This window comes from Copadichromis virginalis, linkage group LG11 (genome assembly GCF_057382275.1).
Source record: "Copadichromis virginalis isolate Kocher_CV1m ecotype Utaka linkage group LG11, C_Virginalis_male_GT1.1, whole genome shotgun sequence".
Taxonomy (NCBI): domain Eukaryota; kingdom Metazoa; phylum Chordata; class Actinopteri; order Cichliformes; family Cichlidae; genus Copadichromis; species Copadichromis virginalis.
In genome coordinates, this window is record NC_140628.1 from 9,788,200 (window position 1) to 9,808,349 (window position 20,150).

The 20,150-nt window shown below is 39.2% G+C and overlaps 1 protein-coding gene across 2 annotated transcripts; it reads left to right on the plus strand.

Moving 5' to 3' along the window:
• The first annotated feature begins 570 nt into the window (after positions 1-570).
• LOC146698073 (uncharacterized) lies at positions 571-18,506 on the plus strand. 2 transcript variants are annotated; one of them, XM_085473053.1, is made up of 4 exons: positions 571-929; positions 13,149-13,658; positions 15,766-16,275; positions 16,454-18,506. In XM_085473053.1, the coding sequence occupies exons 1-4, from the start codon at positions 815-817 to the stop codon at positions 17,698-17,700; spliced, it is 2,382 nt and encodes a 793-aa protein (XP_085329179.1). In that variant the 5' UTR covers positions 571-814; the 3' UTR covers positions 17,701-18,506. The 2 variants fall into 2 exon arrangements, with proteins under 2 accessions (XP_085329179.1, XP_085329178.1); XM_085473052.1 differs by lacking the exons at positions 13,149-13,658; positions 15,766-16,275; positions 16,454-18,506 and adding an exon at positions 6,279-11,628.
• Positions 18,507-20,150: the final 1,644 nt, after the last annotated feature.

Below are 20,150 nucleotides of genomic sequence, written 5' to 3' on the forward strand. Positions count from 1 at the left end.
TCAAATAAAGGAAAAAAAGCTATCCAAAAATAATTTTGAAGAGGATAACCACTTGTGATATCCATTTACTCTGACTAAGATTAAAGGGGGGAAAAAAGACTAGAACAAATTTCAGGCTTTTATACATGGTAGTCTTTGAGATATTCATTTTCAAACATTTGCTCAGATTTTAATGTGTGCAAAAAAGAGCTAAAAATGAATGGACTGGCTTTCTGAAATATCAATATATCAAAAATGTATTTGATACATGACCCTAAAATTTCACAGGTCACCGAATTAAACTTTAACCCTGTGTACTGTTGATCAATTAGTATAAGTAAATATATTTTATTCTCTAAGGTGTTTTTTAAAAAATCTTTTCAAATAGGTAACTAGTTCCAATCAACTGCAGTATATATGTAACTTTAGTTTTAGTGGAGAACAGCTCCTCCTCTTCTGCAACAAGTGGAAAAGTTTGTGAGGGCGTTTGTTTGTCAGAGTAATGCACCACCACCACCACTGGCGTCGCTGCAGGGTGATAACTTCGTGTTGAGGCAAATAAAAGAGAAGAAGAAGACACTTCCGCTGAGGGGAAGGATAGGCGCACTGCGCAGGTGTTCTGACTACAGCTCGCCTTTATATGTACACCAACCGCATTATTAAAACGGTTAATGATACTTCTCCGTTATATTTTAGCGAACTAGACTTATATTACACACTGTTTTCACTCCCGTGGAGCTGACTGAGTGGTAAAAAATAATTTGTATTAAAAAAAACAACAACGGTGGCGCTGTTAAGCTAACAAGCACTAGCGCCACCAAGCAGCCACGCCAAGATGGAGGGATCTGCTTCCTCGGCCAGCGTAGAGGACGGAGCTGAAAACAAACGCCATGCTGACGAAGGGACACCTGAAGAGAACGCCGGTCCATCGACTGAAGAAACCGCTGACAGTAAGCACCCATCAACAGGCCGTGACTTAAACATTTACGTTAACACAGCATCAGTGCGTTCCTGTGCATTGTCTTCCTGCACTCCATCAATAGGAAAATGTAAATATTTGACTTGAAGGCAGATTTAAAAAGTGCTCTTTTAACACCAGTAACAAATATAAAGTTACCAGTTCGAGTTAAAGGCTTCCCAGCATTTTCAGTGGGGCGTATTGAACAAACAGCGCCAGCCCTGGTCAAAGTTAATACTCAGCCATATGGATCGAAAATTATGTGACCGCTTTGATAATCTAGTCTTATGACATTGAATCAGGGCATTGCCAGAAGCAAATCTATGTATTGCCGGAAACATGCTTTTTCTGTAATCCTACTGAATAATATAAATGTTTGGTCAGGCCATAAATAGGGAAGTGCTCAATCTGCGGTATCTCCAGGTTCCCCCCCCCGCCGCCCAATAATAATCTTTCCCTTGGTATTTATTTCATTTGCTTTAACAATCTGGCACTCTTAATAGAAGATTAACGTAAACGGATTTTAGATTTAGAACTAGTTTTAAATTAGACTTTTCTGATTATTGTTTTATCAGTACACAAACTTTAGCAATCAACGGAAGGAAGTTTTGTTTTCCTGAGCATGGTTGTGTAACAACTAAAGCATTGCTTGTTGTGTTTTGTTTTAGATCAATAGGAAATATTTATTTAGACAGCAAACAATACTACTCATACAGTTTCTCTTGGCTGTTTCCATCCAAAGCATTTAGTATGCTTTTACGTGTATATGTAGGTGGAAGCAGAATATCTTCACTACTTTTACGCCTCGACTTCTTCCTGTTGAGACATCAGACTAAAGTTTCAGCAGGTCAGCAGGCAGATTGTCACTATTCCTTTGTATTAGAGCTGGGCGATAGAACAATAACGATATGTATCGCGATATAACTTTTACTCGATAGAGAAATTAAGCTATCGCGATAGACCTCGCTGCTCTTGTCCTCAAAAAAAAAAAAAAAATAGGTCAGCCAATCCAAATTAAGTAGCGCAGAGCCGAACCAATCACAGCCGCAGCGTCACGTCGTGTGACTTGTTACATACAGCACAAGTGCCAAGCCGCACATGTGTTTGTTTGGGAAGCAGCCAGCGGGTAATGGAGCCAGCGCGTAATGGAGGAAATGAGTGTGCCGACTAGAAAAATCAACCGAGCGTGACCGAAGAGAAAACAGATGATGGTTCCAATGCCGGAGAGATTGTCGAACGGAAGAGCCATAGAAGTTCCGTAGTGTGAAGGTATTTCGGCTATTTCAAGTCTGACAAAAAACAGAGTAGCATGCACTGTAAATTGTGCCGAAAGCAAGTCTGGAAATACAATAAACTGGTGCATGCGTCACACTGTGCGCCACGTTATTGTTTCGGTGAAATGAATTTCTACAATACTGTTACTGTTAATTCTACTCTCTGCAGTGTTTAAATGCTTACATATACACACAGTTACTGTCCCTCCACACATACGACTCGGTTCTGCTTCTATGCCGCAGCTTTGTTTACTTTTTCCCACCGAGGCTTCTAGACTTCTGATTGGCCAACATTTCTGCACAGTTAGGAATCTAGCGCCACCTGCTGCTTTGGCATGTTCATAGCAGCGTTTTCCTTCATTTCTGCCTTTATGTGTGGACGGGATTATTTTTTAAAACGGAAACGGAAAATCTCCGTTTTCAAAAATACCCGTGTACGTGTGGACGTAGCCTCAGTCTCTGACTGGAAGCGCTAATTCGTCATTCGGCTTTTGTCAGACTAAAGTAACTGTTAAAACTGTTTGAAAAGCTCAGCTATACAACAAGGAGAGATTGAGAATTTCCTTTTAGTTCTCAGTTTATTTGATATTGACAAAAGTTAGTCAGTTTTGTCTGTTCTTCTGTAAAACAAACTAAGATTTATTTTTAGAATTAATATTTTGTTTCTAAGTGGAATTGACAATTTAGTCTGTTTTGTTTGTTCTATTTTGAAACTTAAACGCTTTAGCGGCTGTCTTTTGTGTAGTTTGCAATATTTGCCTTTATTTATCTGAAAAAGTCTCATGTTCCTTAAGTACATCTACCCTGTTGAACTTCATCCATCCATTCGCGTCCGCTTAATGGATGAACTTATTATGGGAAATAAATATTTAAATAAAAACAAGCTGCTGATTATTTCACATTTTACTTGTGAGCAACGGCACATTTAAATCTTACAAATATAGTTATTTGGCTTATATCGTGATAGATATCGTTATCGCCTGAAATGAAAAAAACATATCGTGATATGAAAAAATCTCATATCGCCCAGCTCTAGTTTGTATCCATAAGAAAAGCTTCAATAGGGACATGTTTTTAACACATAAGAAGCACTGCACTTTACAGAGTAACAGTTGTGGTTCACTGCTCTAAATTTCAGAAATATGCGTTAAAAATCTGTTTGGATTGAGTTTTGTTGAAAAACACAGCCTTTACTTATTAATTCTCTAAACGTTTAAATATGAGTTGACATTAAATGAGATTAGGGCTGGGCCATATTATACCGTTCACGGTAATACCGGTATAATGTTAGGCAACGATAGGAAAATGAATTATCGCGATAGAATATGAGTAAAACGCGCATATGCGCAGTGCCTTTGTTTTCATACGCACATGGCCGATTGTTGAGTGAAACAGATGAACCAGAATTGGTTTGTAAAAATGGTGCAACTTCAGTGATGTGGAACTGGTTTGGTGTTTGTCCGTCAGATACACGACAAAGCACATTTTTTTGCAGAACATGCAAGCGGCCGTCGTTATTGTCGTATTTGTCGGACTAAGATGCTCTTAAATCTGGGAGTAATCTGGGTCCTAAACTCCGTATCCTTCAGGTCAAACGAACACTGCAGCATCACTGGGAGTTAAAAACTGTCTAAATTCTTTCATCTTTAATGAAACGATCAGCATTGCTGCTTTACAAGGTGAAACTATGAAGTTTAACTTCCAGGCATCCATGAAAACAAAATGTATTACATTTAACGGAGTTAGAAGTTAGCAGGAAGCTAGCGGAAGTTAGCTCGCTAGTTTCGCTAGTTACCTAAGCATGATATAGCATGTTCTGACTGAGATTTCTGGAAAAATTCAAACGTACAGCTCTGCTATCACGTCCAACATAAATTAAGACAGGAAACTAAACAGCAGTGACGTTTGTAGGGTTACTGAAGTTGGGCTAGCTGGTATATAATGATGTGATACGTGATCGCTAGTGTAACACACCCCAAGCAAGAGGGCGGCTGACAGATTATGTCTGGTTCTGAAAAAAACAGATAAATTATGAGATGGACGACAGGTAGTGTGTTTCCTCTCTCGCTTCTGCCAGATCTTTATTTAAACACATTCATGTGTTCACAACAGGTTGCAAAAACTTCTTAACATCTCTGTCTCACATTCCCAAAGCCCAAAATCAGAATAAACTAAAATAGTATAATAATAGTATAAACAAAAATCTAAACAGTCATCTCTGTTGTTTGTTACTAAGAGCTATAAATCACACTTTTTTTCACACATCGTTTGATAAAGCAAACATTCCAGTATTGTACCATATACTAATGGCGTATCTGTGTAGTGGAAATCTCCACATCAACATTGCAGAGCGATCAGAATTATTATAGGTTATTACACTAACTTTAGACAATAACAGTGACAACATATCAAACTGTCTCTGCGAACACATTAACTCAAATATACAGGAGCCGTGGTGTACTTTTGTTACAAGAGGGTGCCTTAAGTTTAGAAAACAACAAAGCTAACAGCTACTCTAGGATGTGGCGAGCTAAGCTAGCTCCTACTCTCGATCGTAACACATTTCAATGAGCAAAACAGACGAATACAGATCCCAGCAAAACAAACGGCTGGTCAGGTTTTACCCTTATTTGGCATGTAAATTATGTGGACCACATGTGTGGCCTTATTACTTACTAACCTGAAAAAAAACAGATAAATTATGAGATGGACGACAGGTAGTGTGTTTCCTCTCTCGCTTCTGCCAGATCTGAAGATGAGCAGTAGCGTCACACTAAACCATCTCACTGGGGCGGAAGTGCCCCCTTGTGGCGTAACTAGGGATCACACCACATGTTGGATCTCCAACAAAAATCACAAGATTAAGGCCCTTCCTTAACAAAACTACACCTAAAAGCTTAAATCACATAATGTGACCACACATTACAGTGTGTCACACTAGCGACACAGCTATGTTAGCATAACATAAACAGTGAAGCTGGAGGAGAACACTAACACTTTTCCACTTATAAAAGTTAACGTTAAAGTTCCTGATAGTTAGAGACAAATGCAATCGCATGGCAGGATGCTGTAAACGGACCAAACTTCAGTCAGGAGAACAACTGAGATAATCCATCCACAATACCAGGTTAGTCATTAATATACTGCAACAACATGGAAATAGAGCAGAATTCATTCATTAATAAATCAATGGTACAGAAGTGGAGGAAGCAAGAAGAATGAGTTTAATAAAATTTGATTCTGACTGCTTTGTTTCGCTTAATGTGCCTTATAATCCCGTGCACCTTATGGTCCGAAAAATGTGTACTGCACACTGCAGTTTAATGTTGCAAAGCAACTCTTTTTAACTTCAGTGGATATTATACATGGTTATGCTCAGGATATGTCAGCCCATTTCTACTGGAAATGCCTTTTGGTTAAACTTTCAGCAAGGAATTTGCATTTGCACTGTTACATTTTTATAAAGCTTTAATGTACATAAAAACCAGCTTCTTGTTTAAGTGAAAATAAATGGAAGGTTGTCTTTTTGCGCTAGTAATGTTGTGGAGTTGTATTTTGTCTCGCATCAATTATATCGTCGGTTATATCGTTATCGCAAATTTTCAAATATATATCGTGATAAATATTTTTGGCCATATCGCCCTGCTCTAAATGAGATTTTATCTAAACATGGTTGTCCACAGTGTGCAGGTGCTTTGCGGACATTCGTTAACCATTTACCATGTCTATTAAAAAAAAAAAAAATGCAACTACAGCAACTGTATTAAATAACAAAATAATTCATCTTCAAGGTATTTTAGCCCTAAACAGTGTATTTGCACCTCAGTAATGACACTTTTTTTTGTTGTTGTTTTTTTAATAAGTGTTATTTTTCTCCTATCATTTCTTTGTTTTATATGGAAATTGTGCAGTTGTGTGATTATACTGTAAGCTCAAGTTACTTTAAAATAAAGACATGTTTGCGCCTCTGTTTTTTGTTTTGTTTTGTTTTTAAATTTCCTTTCTTTTTTTCTTCTCTGAAAACAGGAGTGGCTTTGACCTCCTCTTTTCCCCTTTTCTATTTTTAGGGAGTGGGGTTTTCTGCTGTCAGCATTGTGGAGAAGGCTTCAGAGAGGAGGCAGCCTTCTTGAAGCATTTGCGTGAACATCCACAAGAAAGCATGTATTTGGACAAGCACATGGATGAGTTACATGATGGAGAAAAGGACAATGAAGCGCTTCACTTTTGTTCTTTATGCTCATCCTCATTTATTGACCTGAGTGAATACCACTTGCATATGGAGAAGAACCATGATCAGATCTCTCAAAAGGAGACTGGTATCCGGATTAATGCTGCCATAGCAAAGCAACAAACTTATGAATGTCAGGACTGTGGGAAATCTTATGGTGTGATTGGACACTTTCTCAACCATCAGCGCTCACACAGACAACCCTCCAAATCAGTTTTTCATGACCTTCAGCATTTGAAAAAGAAGTCGTTTCAGTGCGAATCTTGTGGGAGAAATTATTCTCGTGCTTCAGCTCTTGATGCCCATCGTCGTTGTCATGAGGAAAAGTTGATTAAGCCCAGAAACAGGAGTTCAGGAGATGCAATTCCAGCTGGGGAGTCATTAGCAGAAACAAAGGCAGGTGAAAGTCAAACGGAGGATTATTCTGAAAAGGTTTTTACATGCTCATGTGGGAAAGCTTTTTCTGCCCTGATGCGACTTAAGACTCATCAGAGATTTAGCCGCAATAGTCAGTGCTCTCCTGAAGAAATGAAACAAAAGCCAAAGAAGAACTGCAACGAGTTTTACTGCAGCGAGTGTAAAAAGGGTTTCAGTGGCCATATTGCTCTCTTTAACCATCAGCGATGGCATGCCAATCATGGTGATAATTCTGCAAAAAGGTTCCCATGTGAGGAATGTGGAAAAGTGTTCATGACTCTTACGTTCTACTACAGGCATCAGCGCACTGCACACAGTGACGAAACCCCAGCAAAGTCATTTCACCATCAGCTGTGCCAGCTACAGAAGAAGGCATTTGAATGTAAAGATTGTGGGCTAAAGTTCTCCAGGTCTTCGGCACTTCATTCTCATCAGCTTCATCACACAGATGTTTTTAGAGAAACTGAGAAGGAGGCCCAGATGTGTTCCTCTCTACCTCAAGACCAAATGGCAGAAAGCGGAAGACCAGAGATTGACTTGGAAACGTCTACAGAAGGAAAAGTGCAGCTGGACAGTTTGCCTCCGACCAACATGACTGAAGAGTTGTACATAGTTGAGACTGATGAAGACATGGAAAGTTATGAACCCGGTGACTTTAACGTACAGGTGATCAGTGCAAGTGAGTCTGAGGATGAGCCACCCCAAGATCTGAATCCTGACCTGGAGCTGGTGTGTGAATCCGATCAGGAGGGAAGAGATGACAGTGATATTGTTTCCAAACCAGAAATGGACTTGAAAATTGTACAAATTGATTTTGAGCAGGCTGATGAGCCGATTGCACTGATAGCGAGGGAAGCTGAGAATAAATCAGCAGAAGACAGGTTTGATTGTCCAGAGTGTTATCGCTGGTTTTCTAGTTCTTCATCGCTGCGTGTTCACAGAATGTGGCATGGCGTTTATAAGAGAAGACAGCAGGCACAAGGTCAGTCAGCGCCTTTTTACACATGTGACACTTGTGGTCATGAAGCAAGTAGCTTTGAGGCACACTGCCATCACATACAGACCCACGGTGGTCAGATGCCAAGCAGCGATGCATTTCAGGAGGTGGAGGGATTAGAGAAGAAAAATCTGACGTGCAGTGAATGCGGCAAAGTTTTCTCTCGTTTGTCTGCTTTGGTCTCTCATCAGTTGCATCATCCCAAAAGAAAACAGTTCCAGTGCCCAGATTGCACAATGTCTTATTCGCATGCAGCTAGCCTGTTTAACCATATGAAAACCTGCTCTGCACAAAAAAAGGAAAATATTTCAGTCAGTAAGAAAGAATACAATCCAAAGAAAACCCTACTGGGCCCAAAGATCTATCATTGTGAGCAGTGTGGAAAGGGATTTTGGTCTTTAGGTGCTTTCTCACACCACAAGCAAAATCCGACAGAGTGTGCAGATTTGAGGCTGAGAAAAGGTGTCCCGGGATCCTCTGTTAATGGACACCAACGCTCTAGCATGAAGGTTGCATGTCCGGTGTGTGGCAGAAAATTTCGGCACAGAGGCATCATGACATTGCACATGCGAAAGCATGAAAATGGAAATCACAAATGCGAACTCTGCAACAGGTCATTCCGCCTTTTTTCCAGCCTCCTTAGACACCAGGTAGTGCATAATGACCAGTTGCTCCCACCACCCATCAAGTCTTTTCAGCATCAAGTTGAACAGCTGAAAAAGAATACCTACAGCTGTCCTGACTGTGGGAAGTTGTTTTCACGGGCCAAAGCACTGCAGTTTCATATGAAAAGCCATGGCTATGAGAGTGGGCATTCTCCATCATCATCGTGGTCCAGAGTCACGCTGGAGGATCTACAGTGCGCTACATGCCTTGCACATTTCAACAGCAAGGTCTCTTTAAGGGTTCATCAGAAACTGTGCATTAAAAGAGACAATCAAGTCGTTGCAAATACAGAAAATGATGATGCTCTAAGATTGTGCGAAGGCAGCGTGGATGCTAGCACATGGGAAAGCTCTGACCAGTCAAAGGTACGTACACCAGTAAAGAGTGAAATGGATGGCACGGAACCAGAGATGGAAAATGACACAGGTGAAGGAGAACTGGAAAACCCAACTGCATCCAATATGAAATACAAATGCAAAAAATGTGACAGAAGCTTTTCAGTAGTTGGGGCTTTAAATTTTCACAAAAGAATTCATGCTGAGGGCTACAGGTCTTTACCAAAATCCAAACTGGCCATTTCTACAATGTTAAAAAAACCTAAACAAGAAGAGCAGGGTAAAGGACTGTTTCACTGCTCTGAATGTGGGAGACGGTTTATGTCTAACTCAGCCCTGGGCTCCCACAAACGATGGCACAAAGAAAAGAAATCTTCGCGGTCCCTGCTAAAAGATGATGATTTGAAATCTCTTAACCACAAAACCATAGATGGAACTTTTCAGTGCAAAAACTGTGGCAAACAGTTTTTTAATCACCGCGTTCTGCAGCGCCACCAGATGTTTAATCCACCATGTCAAAGCAAAGCTGTACCAGAGCCAGATTTGAGCAGCAACGAACCAGGCAAGACATTTGTGCAAGATTTACTTCCAGCCAAGCACAGTAAAACTTTAGAGACGGGAAACGAGGCGTTTGACCAGGCTCCAGAACAAGTCAAAATAAATTGCAGTGAGAGTGATGCCGTATTACTGGCACTGAAGCCAAAACCTCACCAGTGTCCCCTCTGCTCGATGACCTTTACTAAAGCAAGAGGACTACGTGCTCACAAATGGCAGGCCCACGCAAAGAGCACAAAAGGCAAACGCAAAGCTGCTTTGCGCAGAAAAAAAGAGCCTGTTGCCTCAAGTAGTGAGATGAGGAAAACTGGAGATTCATCAGCAGCAGATAACACCAGTGTGATGTTAAAAAGTAGCACAGTTGACAGAGATTGGATGAAAATCACATTGGATTCTCCTGTGAAATTGTGTCCAGACTCCAGGGAATGGGGCATTTCTGAAGGCGCCCCCAACTTTAAGAGAGTTTACCTGGATGTGAAGCAGGAGTCGAAACTGGATAATCAAACTCCTAGAGCTGCAGCTGAGGTTCCTCCACAAGTCAGCTGTGTATCGGAGAACACAGCCAAATGCTTCTTCAAGTGTGATAAGTGCGGGAAAGCTTTCCAAACGGAGGAACAATTAGGGACCCATAAGGCAAAGGCACAGAGTCGGCCTTACTCCTGTGCTCTGTGCTGCCAAGGCTTTTGGACTGAGAATCAGCTACATCAGCACCTTGCTTGGCACGACGAAGTCCGCTGCCGTCTGCCGAATGAGGTACGCTATAGACTGAGTGCTGCTATGACCTCAAAGCCTCTAAAACCCAATCCCCCCGCTGCTGACAACAGAGAAAAGTTTTTCCCATCTTCTAAAGTGATTCGGCCTACGCTCAACTCAGCGGGCCAGTCACAAAGTAGCCATAAGTGCCAACACTGTGGCAAAGCCTTTCTTTCACCGACCGAATTACAGAAACACAAAACGGAGCAGTGCAGCAGCAGTGACTCATACCATTGCTCCGTTTGCCCCAGGACCTTCCGTGAAATCCAAGACCTCATTGAGCATCACCAGGAATGTATCAGCGATTACAAAAGACAAAGCGATGCTCCTGCTGCTGTCTCTGCAGGAGATTCCAATGGCCTTACCTGCCTTGAATGTGGAACTACTTTTTGTCAAGAAACTGATTTGCACCAGCATTATATTGAACACACCCACAGAGTGAATTAAAGCAAAGAAACCTGAAAAGACCTGAAACAATGACTCTGTACATAGATGCTGGCTTTTCTGAAACTTCTAAAAATCTTTGTTAGAAAATTTCTTTTTTGCACCTTTTACTTTGGCTAAATAGTTCCTAATTTGTTCGTATAGTTTTTGAGATTCGTTGTACTTAAACATGTAACACTGGACTAGTATATGCTGAGCAGAACTGGCAGGTAAAATCGGTAACAGAGATCACTCTATCCCGTTATTAAGTTGATGTTAGTTCTATTTTGACCTGCACCACAAATCAAGACCAAGCAACCAGACAGCACCAGAAAGAGCTGCACTGTGCAAGAGTTAAGTTTAATGATCTGACTGGTGGCGGTACAAATGTGAAAATACACAGTGTTGTTTTTTGGGGGGAGAGCACTGATGTCATAGATCTCATATTTTTTTGCTGTTTTAAATTGACCTGTTGTGAATGTAAATTGAACTTGATTAATTTCTTTGGGGACCACTGTCTTTCATTTTCAGACAAATTTATGCATGTAAATTGCCCAGAGAAATGAAAAATGCTGTTGACACACTACTTGCAAAGTGTAGAAAGACATGCTAAACAATGTTGCGCCACACGCATGTGCTAATTTTGCTGCTGTTTTTGTTAAGAACTGATGTTTTGTTGAAGGATGATTGACGTTTTGCATATTTTACAGAAAGATAAAGAACCTGAAATTCAGCAATGCGTACTCTTTACATAACCTGGTAGGAAAAACAAAATTCTTGTCTAACATCACTTGGTCACTTCCATTATTATAAACTATACTACGTTCATTGTATGCTTTGTACAATGCATTACGCATTAACTGATTTATAAGCTCCTCTGTTGATTCTTTATAGTGTTATTTCTATTGTGTGATAAAATATTCATTACTTAAAGTAGCAGTTATGTTCTTGTAGTATAGTTCTAAGTAGTTTGTTATATTTATTTGTTTTTTATTCCTAGAAGTCAAAGAAGTTGAAAATAAACGAACTTGTTTTTGCCATGATTAATGGTTGTGTGATTAATTCAGTCAGTCTGCATATTCTAGTCATGTCTGGGTTGTTAATATTGTTGTTTCCCATTTCACGATTACTTAGCTTATGAATATGCCAATATGCGGGTGACATAAATTGCTCTCGCATTACTACATTTCATATCTAGCATGTATTAAATAGAACACCTTGATGTGTCAAAGGAGCAAACTAAAAGTTTGCTACTAAAACAATGTACAAATAAGTAAAAGCATGTGTTGTTGATCATATTAGTTAAGGCTCTGCAGTGATATAGGTCCAGTTTCCTCCAATTTAAAGATGTTTGCAGTGCCTGCTGTAGCACTGATCAACAAACATTTTGTTCCTGGGATTCTTTCACCTGTACTTCCACTAATTTCACTTACTGACTCCAAATATGAGAGCTGTTTTCTTCTAGCTTCACGTTTTTTGTCGCTGTGATGTTCCACTGATTCACTGGATAACAGGACTGGACAGAAATGGAGATGCATCTCAGTGTTTAAGACATCAGTGCACTAAAGGTGATTTTCTTGGTCCTGATGAACATGAACTGATGCTTCATGATGAGTTCAAAAGGAAAAGTAAACCAGCTGAATCAGCAGCATTCAAGCATGTTGTTTCTTGGCAGTCACATAGCTGTTAATAGTGCTGAGCTTGTGGATAAACATGCTGAAAGTATATCAGATAATGAGTGCCAGAATGTCACTGAAGATGCACTTTCTACATTTTCTCCACCAGATCTGTGTGATGTCAGCGATAAGTGCCGCTAAAGATTTAACCAAAATATGAAAGTGATGAAAAACTGATATCAGGGAAAATTGAGTCAGAGCATGATGAGTGACCACTGTTGGTTCTTGCAAAGAGAAATGAATGTGCAGTAAAATCCAGTGCCTCAAACATCTCTGAGCACCCTGAGCATGCTTGTTTTTATTTTTAGCTAAATTGATAGAAATATGCTTAAATGCAACTCCGGTGTCGTCTTTAAGAAAAAAAACACAAAAAACAATTTTGTTGGCAAATAGTTTAAATCCCAGATATAGTGTCAGTATATTGTTATTAAAAAATATTGAAATGGCAACGTGACTCTCAAAAACCTAATGTGTAGGCTTAAATCAGATTTCTTATCTAAAATCAGTGTAAAAAAAATTCTCAGTGGCAAACAAGAAAATATTTGAATACATCAGTGTAATCAGGAGGTGCTAAAAGATGTCTTTACTGTCAGTGCTTGGAAATCAGTATTTTTATGCTTAATTTTAGGTTGTTTTTTTTTTTTTTTTTTTTTTTTTTTTTTAATTTCCTATTTAAGTTTATTTGAGTTTCGGTTTTGGGGGGGTTTGGGGGTTTTTTTGCACAATTTTTTTTTTTTGCTGACGTGATCACTTTCTAATGCCTGCTGAAACAGAATAATTTATCTCAAACTGTCAAAATAAAATATTACTCAGACTTTCCATGTAAAACACAAGCTGCCATAATAATCTACATGGTAATTAAAAATTTCTCCTGTTGCTCTTTGCAGATAAAGAACTCAGTGTTGAATGTAAGGACTGTGGGCTGAAGTTTGCACAGCAGGAGCTCTACGAGACTCACCTGCACCAGCACGCCGTGGAAGACGAGGAAACTCCGATGGAAGAGGACAGGACAGCAGAAACAGTCTCTGAGAGAGCAGACGATGTAGAAAGCAGAGATGAAGATGTGAGAAATACACTTAGACAGGGTTACACCTGCGTGACCTGTGGAAAGAAGTATAAATACCGTGTTTCGTTCCAAAAACACCAGCGTCTCCACAGGAAGACGACCTCTAAAGGAGATAAAACAAATGCAAACATGCAAGAGGAGACGAGAAAAGAAGACAATGTGGAGAGAAGTGAAGTTGAAGGCCCAGGCGAGGATGCAATGACTGCAGAGCGTGACAGCTCTGTGGAGTCTGATTGTACAGAGCCTGTGTGTCACTCAAAGGTTTCCAAACTATCTGATGGGTCTGAATCAGAAGATGTACGATCGCAAACCAGAGGAGAGGTGGACGAGAGTGAGTCATAGCATGCGAACATGCACACACATAGATAAGTGGTAATAAGAGTGCTCGGATTCTGATCTTAGGTGATGACATGCCAGTTCTTCACACGTCTCCAAGCTGACCATCTCAAGTTTGCCTGAAAAATAATTCAAAGAGGGGAGTTATACTTATTAACAGGAAGTAAGCAAAATTCCAGGTCTCTACTGGCCTTAGTTTTCTTTGAAAGAAATTTGCTCGAAGTCCCTAAAATATTTGTTTTACTGACAGATCTGAAATGCTGTTGTTTTACAGGCAGGGAACTGAGATTTTATGTTCAATTTTTCATACAAAAGGCTCAAAATATTCTTTAAAAGAGTCAATTTCAGGTGAAAAAAAACACATTTTCATCCAGCTATGACACTATTGCACCAAATCTAAATGAACTTGTTTGTAAATAACAAGTTCCTTTTAATATTACATCCAAAGTTTGTCATGATGATCGCTCTGATTTTCCTCAAAATAAATTCTTTATATCCATGCTTAAATTTGGCAGCCAGAGTCTATAATACATTCTAAGATTTCCTGATTTAAGATTAAGAGTCTAAATTTCACGTGGTGCTTTTTATTTACAAGGTGAGATAGCATGCTTACGAAATTTTATAGACCACAACCCAGTGTAAGGTTTATGCCACAGCTGCTGTAGATTACGTTTTGGTAATTACCAAATCGTATTTTATTTGTCTGTAATGTGCAAGCTCTTTTATCAAAATTATATTTTTAATGCTATAATATAATTATTGCTCTACTCCATGTATTTTAAAATTGACTGCTTTACAAAAGAGCTGAGAAAAAATATAAAGTATGTTATTATTTGGTTAAGATGGCAAATTACAGTCATTTACTTGTATTTGTGAATAGATGAGTTCTTTTTAGTGTTTGAATGATTAATTTCCGAGTTCTTAAAGAAATCTAGTGTGCAGCTGAAATCTGGGTGTAAAAATGCAGACCCCAGTTTATTTTCCTAATCTCTAAAGTTTTGGAGTTTTCTTGTTTTTATGACAAGTGATGTAATAAATGTAAGCACTGTAACTTTTGAGGCAGTTTGATAAATTGCATTTTCACATTTATATTAAATTATTGCTACGATAGAATTCTTAATCAAGAATAATCTCACCAGTGATGCTGAATCATTCGGCTATTAAACTAAACAGAAACCATAACTACTCCACCACAGTGTTTATTTCTTTTGCAAGAACATAATACATATCAAACTAAGTGAGTGCAACACATTCACTTTCCTCAATTGTTTGTCTTCAGTGTTAATAAAACAAATGTTATTCAAAAGTGTTTCCAGTCACAAAATATGTAATTCTCAGGATTTTGATGTTGTTCTCCTTAAATACATATCTGTGTCCAGAGGTGGAATCATGAACTTGTGTTTTTGTGTTGTAACGGCATTCAGCACACATCTGTTCTTTCTGTGCAGAAAAATCTACTTGCTGCATGATTCAGTTTAAATTCTTATAAAATGGGAAAATGAGCAAAAACATGATCTTAAATTTAACAGGAACTTTTGTGTGTCAGAAGCTGTAAATTAAAATCTGGTTTCTGCAGGATTCCAGATCTGCTGTCAGAGGCTGGACATCCAACAATTTTAAGTACTTCAAGCATCTATCGCTGAATGTTAATTTGAGCTACACTCCTTCCTGAGGGTTTATATTTATAGAGCTTTGGTATCAAATATTTAAACATGTAAAGAATGATAGAAAAACATAACAAAAAACACCTACTTTCTTCTCCTGAAATACTTAAGTGGAGTCCAACCTGTACTTTTTGTTTTGTTGTTTTTTTTTTTCTTGTTTGTTAAAATTTTAGCAGTTTAAAGAGTAATGTTAAAAATTGTGCAAGTTTTCCACAGACTGTGATCAGTTGGTTGCTTTACATCAGATGGTAACTTTGTGACTGAGCTGTCCTCCTGAATTTGAGAGAAACTTTCAGATGATGAAAAACAGAACGATCATTTGTCTAAAATAATTTATAAAATCATAACAGGTTTATTCTACTTCTTCATACTTACCCTAAACATTTAATCCATGTCAATATTTTTTGTACTTAAAATTTCTCCTGTTGCTCTTTGCAGATAAAGAACTCAGTGTTGAATGTAAGGACTGTGGGCTGAAGTTTGCACAGCAGGAGCTCTACGAGACTCACCTGCACCAGCACGCCGTGGAAGACGAGGAAACTCCGATGGAAGAGGACAGGACAGCAGAAACAGTCTCTGAGAGAGCAGACGATGTAGAAAGCAGAGATGAAGATGTGAGAAATGCACTTAGACAGGGTTACACCTGCGTGACCTGTGGAAAGAAGTATAAATACCGTGTTTCGTTCCAAAAACACCAGCGTCTCCACAGGAAGACGACCTCTAAAGGAGATAAAACAAATGCAAACATGCAAGAGGAGACGAGAAAAGAAGACAATGTGGAGAGAAGTGAAGTTGAAGGCCCAGGCGAGGATGCAATGACTGCAGAGCGTGACAGCTCTGTGGAGTCTGATTGTACAGAGCCTGTGTGTCACTCAAAGGTTTCCAAACTATCTGATGGGTCTGAATCAGAAGATGTACGATCGCAAACCAGAGGAGAGGTGGACGAGAGTGAGTCATAGCATGAGAACACATTTTTTTATTATTATTATTATTATTATTATTATTAGTGTTTACTGCACCCTTGCTTAACAGCATTTCAGCATGATACTACATGTTCACAATTTACACTAAACATTTAATCAGTACCAATACTTACTGTACTTAATAACTTTTTTTTCCTTTGTAGATGAGGAGCACAGAGTTGAATGTAAGGACTGTGGGCTGAAGTTCACACAGTGGGAAAACTACGAGACTCACCTGCACCAGCACGCTCTGGAAGAGGAGGAAGCAGAGATTGAAGACCACATGGTAGCAGAACTAGTGCCAGAGAGAGAAGATGCTGGAGAAAATGGAGATGAAAGCATGATTGGTAATACAGCTGAGTGTGATGAGAGCGATTCAGCCCAAACAGGGACCTCAGACCCGATTCAAAGCTTTGGAGTTTCCACCGCCTCAGTGAAGAATGCACCTAGAAAAGATTATGTTTGCTCGATCTGTGGAAAGATTTACGCGTACCTGGTTTCTTTCAAAAAACACCAACAGCTGCACGAAAACGAGTCCTCTGCATCAGCGAAACCTCCGGACGAGTCAATTTTGCGCCAGTACGAGTGTCCAGATTGTGGGATGCTATTCATCAGACGAACACGGCTAATCTCCCACCTGAGAGTTCACAGAGCAAGCATTTCATTAAAATCAGCCCCTCACAGATGTGATACTTGTAACAAGGACTTTGCTTCTGCGGGGCTGTGGTTGGCTCACGCTGAGCTACATAAACAGAATCCATTTTGGTGTTTGAGCTGCACTCGCGGCTTTAGAGATGAAGCGTCACTAGACAAACACCTGCAAAATCACTATCACAGGCACGGGAGCCTCCGCACGTCTGCACAACCCACAAGTCACTTCAGCAACCATGGCGGAGCTAAGCAGAGCTTCTCCAATCCCGGAAAGGTAATTTCGCATCAAAAACAGCATCGTACCAACTCTGTGAACCTGGGAGGTTTGATTCAAAGAAGTGCTCTTCTCCCTTGTGTTGAAGAAGAGCCAGAAATGAATGCAGACTTAAAAGAACGACCAGAGGAGGAGGAAAGCACACAGAAAACAGGGCTACAAAGCCCATGTGAGAAGATCGAGGATCGTGACAGATCTGACAAGTCAGACTGTGGAGAACCGGTGTTTCACTTTAAGATTTTGAGACAAGCTAACTTGGCTGATCTATCTGACGAGTCCAAATCAGGAGATGTACAGTCAAAAACAAGAAACGAGCCGGACGAGGCAGAGTCACAGGAAAGAAACGTGCACAGCGACCATAAGTACTGGGAATGGGAGTGCTTTGACTGTGATATGGGCTTTGATGATGTGGCAAAGCTGCACTCGCATTATATAAAACATGCAACTGGGGAGTTGCCTATACTGTGGGATAACACAGAGGGATGAGGTGTCACTGAAGCATTTGATTTCTCATCCCTGCTTCTGTTCAGATTTTTTTTTAAGGACGTCACACAGCTGCTACAAAAAAACTTTTGCTCTTTTTTAAAACATTTTTTTTACTTATTCCTGATGAATTTATTTTTAAAAATCATGCGTTACAGTACCCTAACAACAAATATCTACACCAAGGAGGCCTTTTTGAGGTATAGCCTCAATGTGCTTTGAGATTAAACTTTTTAAGGCATATTTTCAGTACGTAAAATCCAAGAGTCTGAGAAACATTCTTGAATTAAACAGGTCAAAGAAAAAAGGAAAACTTGAGTACAGCTGTCCACTCTGTTCCTTTAATGTTTTCCTTAAAAAAAAAAAAAAAAAAAAAAAAAATCCTGGGGAATCCTTTCACTGCAGATGTTGACACGGAGAGGATTTTATGAATGTGCCAGTTGAGGACGTACAAGACATCTGTCTCTGAAATTAGACACACTGATCTTCATGTCTTCTTGCTCCTGTCACTTCATTCTCTCCTCTCTCCAGAGTTTGTGGAAGGTCACAGGTCACTGTGAAATGTGGATTACACACTGTTGTAGGAAATCTTCAGTTTTCTGTCGGTTTCCCACATAAAAACTCTTGAACACTGTCTCACTCACTGCTGGGATATTTATTGAATTCCAGCCTTTCTGTCCATCCGACTTTTATCAAGTAAATGGACAATATTCCTTCTCCCTCACCTCAATTATTCCAGTATCCAGAGGTGTGCACAGATATTTTGTGTGAGATGTTTTCCAAATAAAAAGGCATATTCTTTTATAGAAGTTTCTGAAGTCTGTTTTTATTTTTGAAATTTTAAACGTATAATTAAACTCAGACACACAACTAACCAAATCGACATGTGCTTTTTCTGATGTAGTAAGTGGAGATGTTTTTTCTTCTAGTGATTAATTAGGTTTATGACTTCAAAAACGTTGAATTTTTTTTTTGTTACTAGTTGCTGAAAATGGGCATCTGGATGCCTAATCAGAAATTCCATCCAGATATTGTCAAATAAAGCATTTCTGATCACTTTAATTGCGCATAAAATGGCAACCTATAAAGGAAGAATGATAAACGACTTCACTGATTTTAGAGTAAGTGTATTAATGAGCACTAAGATAGATAGTTGGCCAGTCTGCAACAGTCACTAGTTTGAAAAATGTAACAGTTCATGATATTCAGTGGTTTATTTAGTAATACAATGAGAGCTAATTGCACTAAAGAGACTTTTATGAGATTTCATGAATTATAAATTAAGCAAATAAGCACACAACTTCATAAGCTTCTGTACTTGCTGCTTCTAAGTCTAGTAATTTGTGCTATATTAAAATCGAGGGCTGCACATAAATGCAAGATACATCTACAACTCAGTATACAAAGCCCATTCCAAAAAAAAATGCAATGAGTAAATGTAAAAAACAAAACAGAATGCAATCAATTGGAAAATACACAGACCAGTTTTTATTTTATTTTTTTTCAGAGAACACTTCAAATGTTTAAATGTATAAAATGTAGGGTTTGAAGAAAAACGTTTAATCATTAAAAATTTGATGGCATGTCTCAGAAAAGTTTGCATGGTGGCAATAAAGGCTTTAAAGGTAAGTGGTGCTAAAAGGAAACAGCAGGAGGAACATTTTTTGCAGCTCATTAGGTTAATTGGGAACAGTCCGAGTATATAAACTACATCTTAGAGGGGCAGAGTTTTGCATATCTGCAAAAAACAAAAACTGCATCTACAATTTTAGAATAATTTCCCTCAACTTAAAATAATGAAGATTTTGAATATATTGTTTTCATAACATCATCAAAAGATTCAGAGAATCTGGAGACATTTCTGTGGGCAAGGGATAAGGCGAACGTCTACGTCGCATGCCTGGGATCTTTGACACAATTCTGTCATTGAAATCACTGCATGTCGAGGTTTGTGAAGAAGCCAAATGTGAACATGATCCAGAAACACTGCTGTCTTCTCTGGGTCAGTTAAAAAGCCTGCATCTCTGATGGTATGGAGGTGCTTTAGCACCTATGGAACTGGCAGCTTTCACATCTGGAAAGCATCAGTGCTGTAAGGTATATACAGGTTTTAGATCAACACATGGTCCCATCCAGGCAACCTTGTTTTCCAAGGAAGTGCTTTCATATTTCAGACTGCATTTCTTACAGCAGCTTTGGAGCAGAAGAGTCCAGATGTTGAACTGACCTGCCTGCAGTCCAAACCTTTCACCAGCTGAAAACATTTGATGCATCATCAAATGGAAAAAGTTAGAATCCTACATCAGACAAGAATGGGAGAACATTCCTCTCACAAAAGTCCAGCAGATGCTCTCCTCAGTTCCCAAACATTTACAAATTGTTGTTACAAGGTGAAGGAACGCCACACACGTGTTTTGTTACCATCAAATACAAAATTAGCTTTTTTTTTTCTT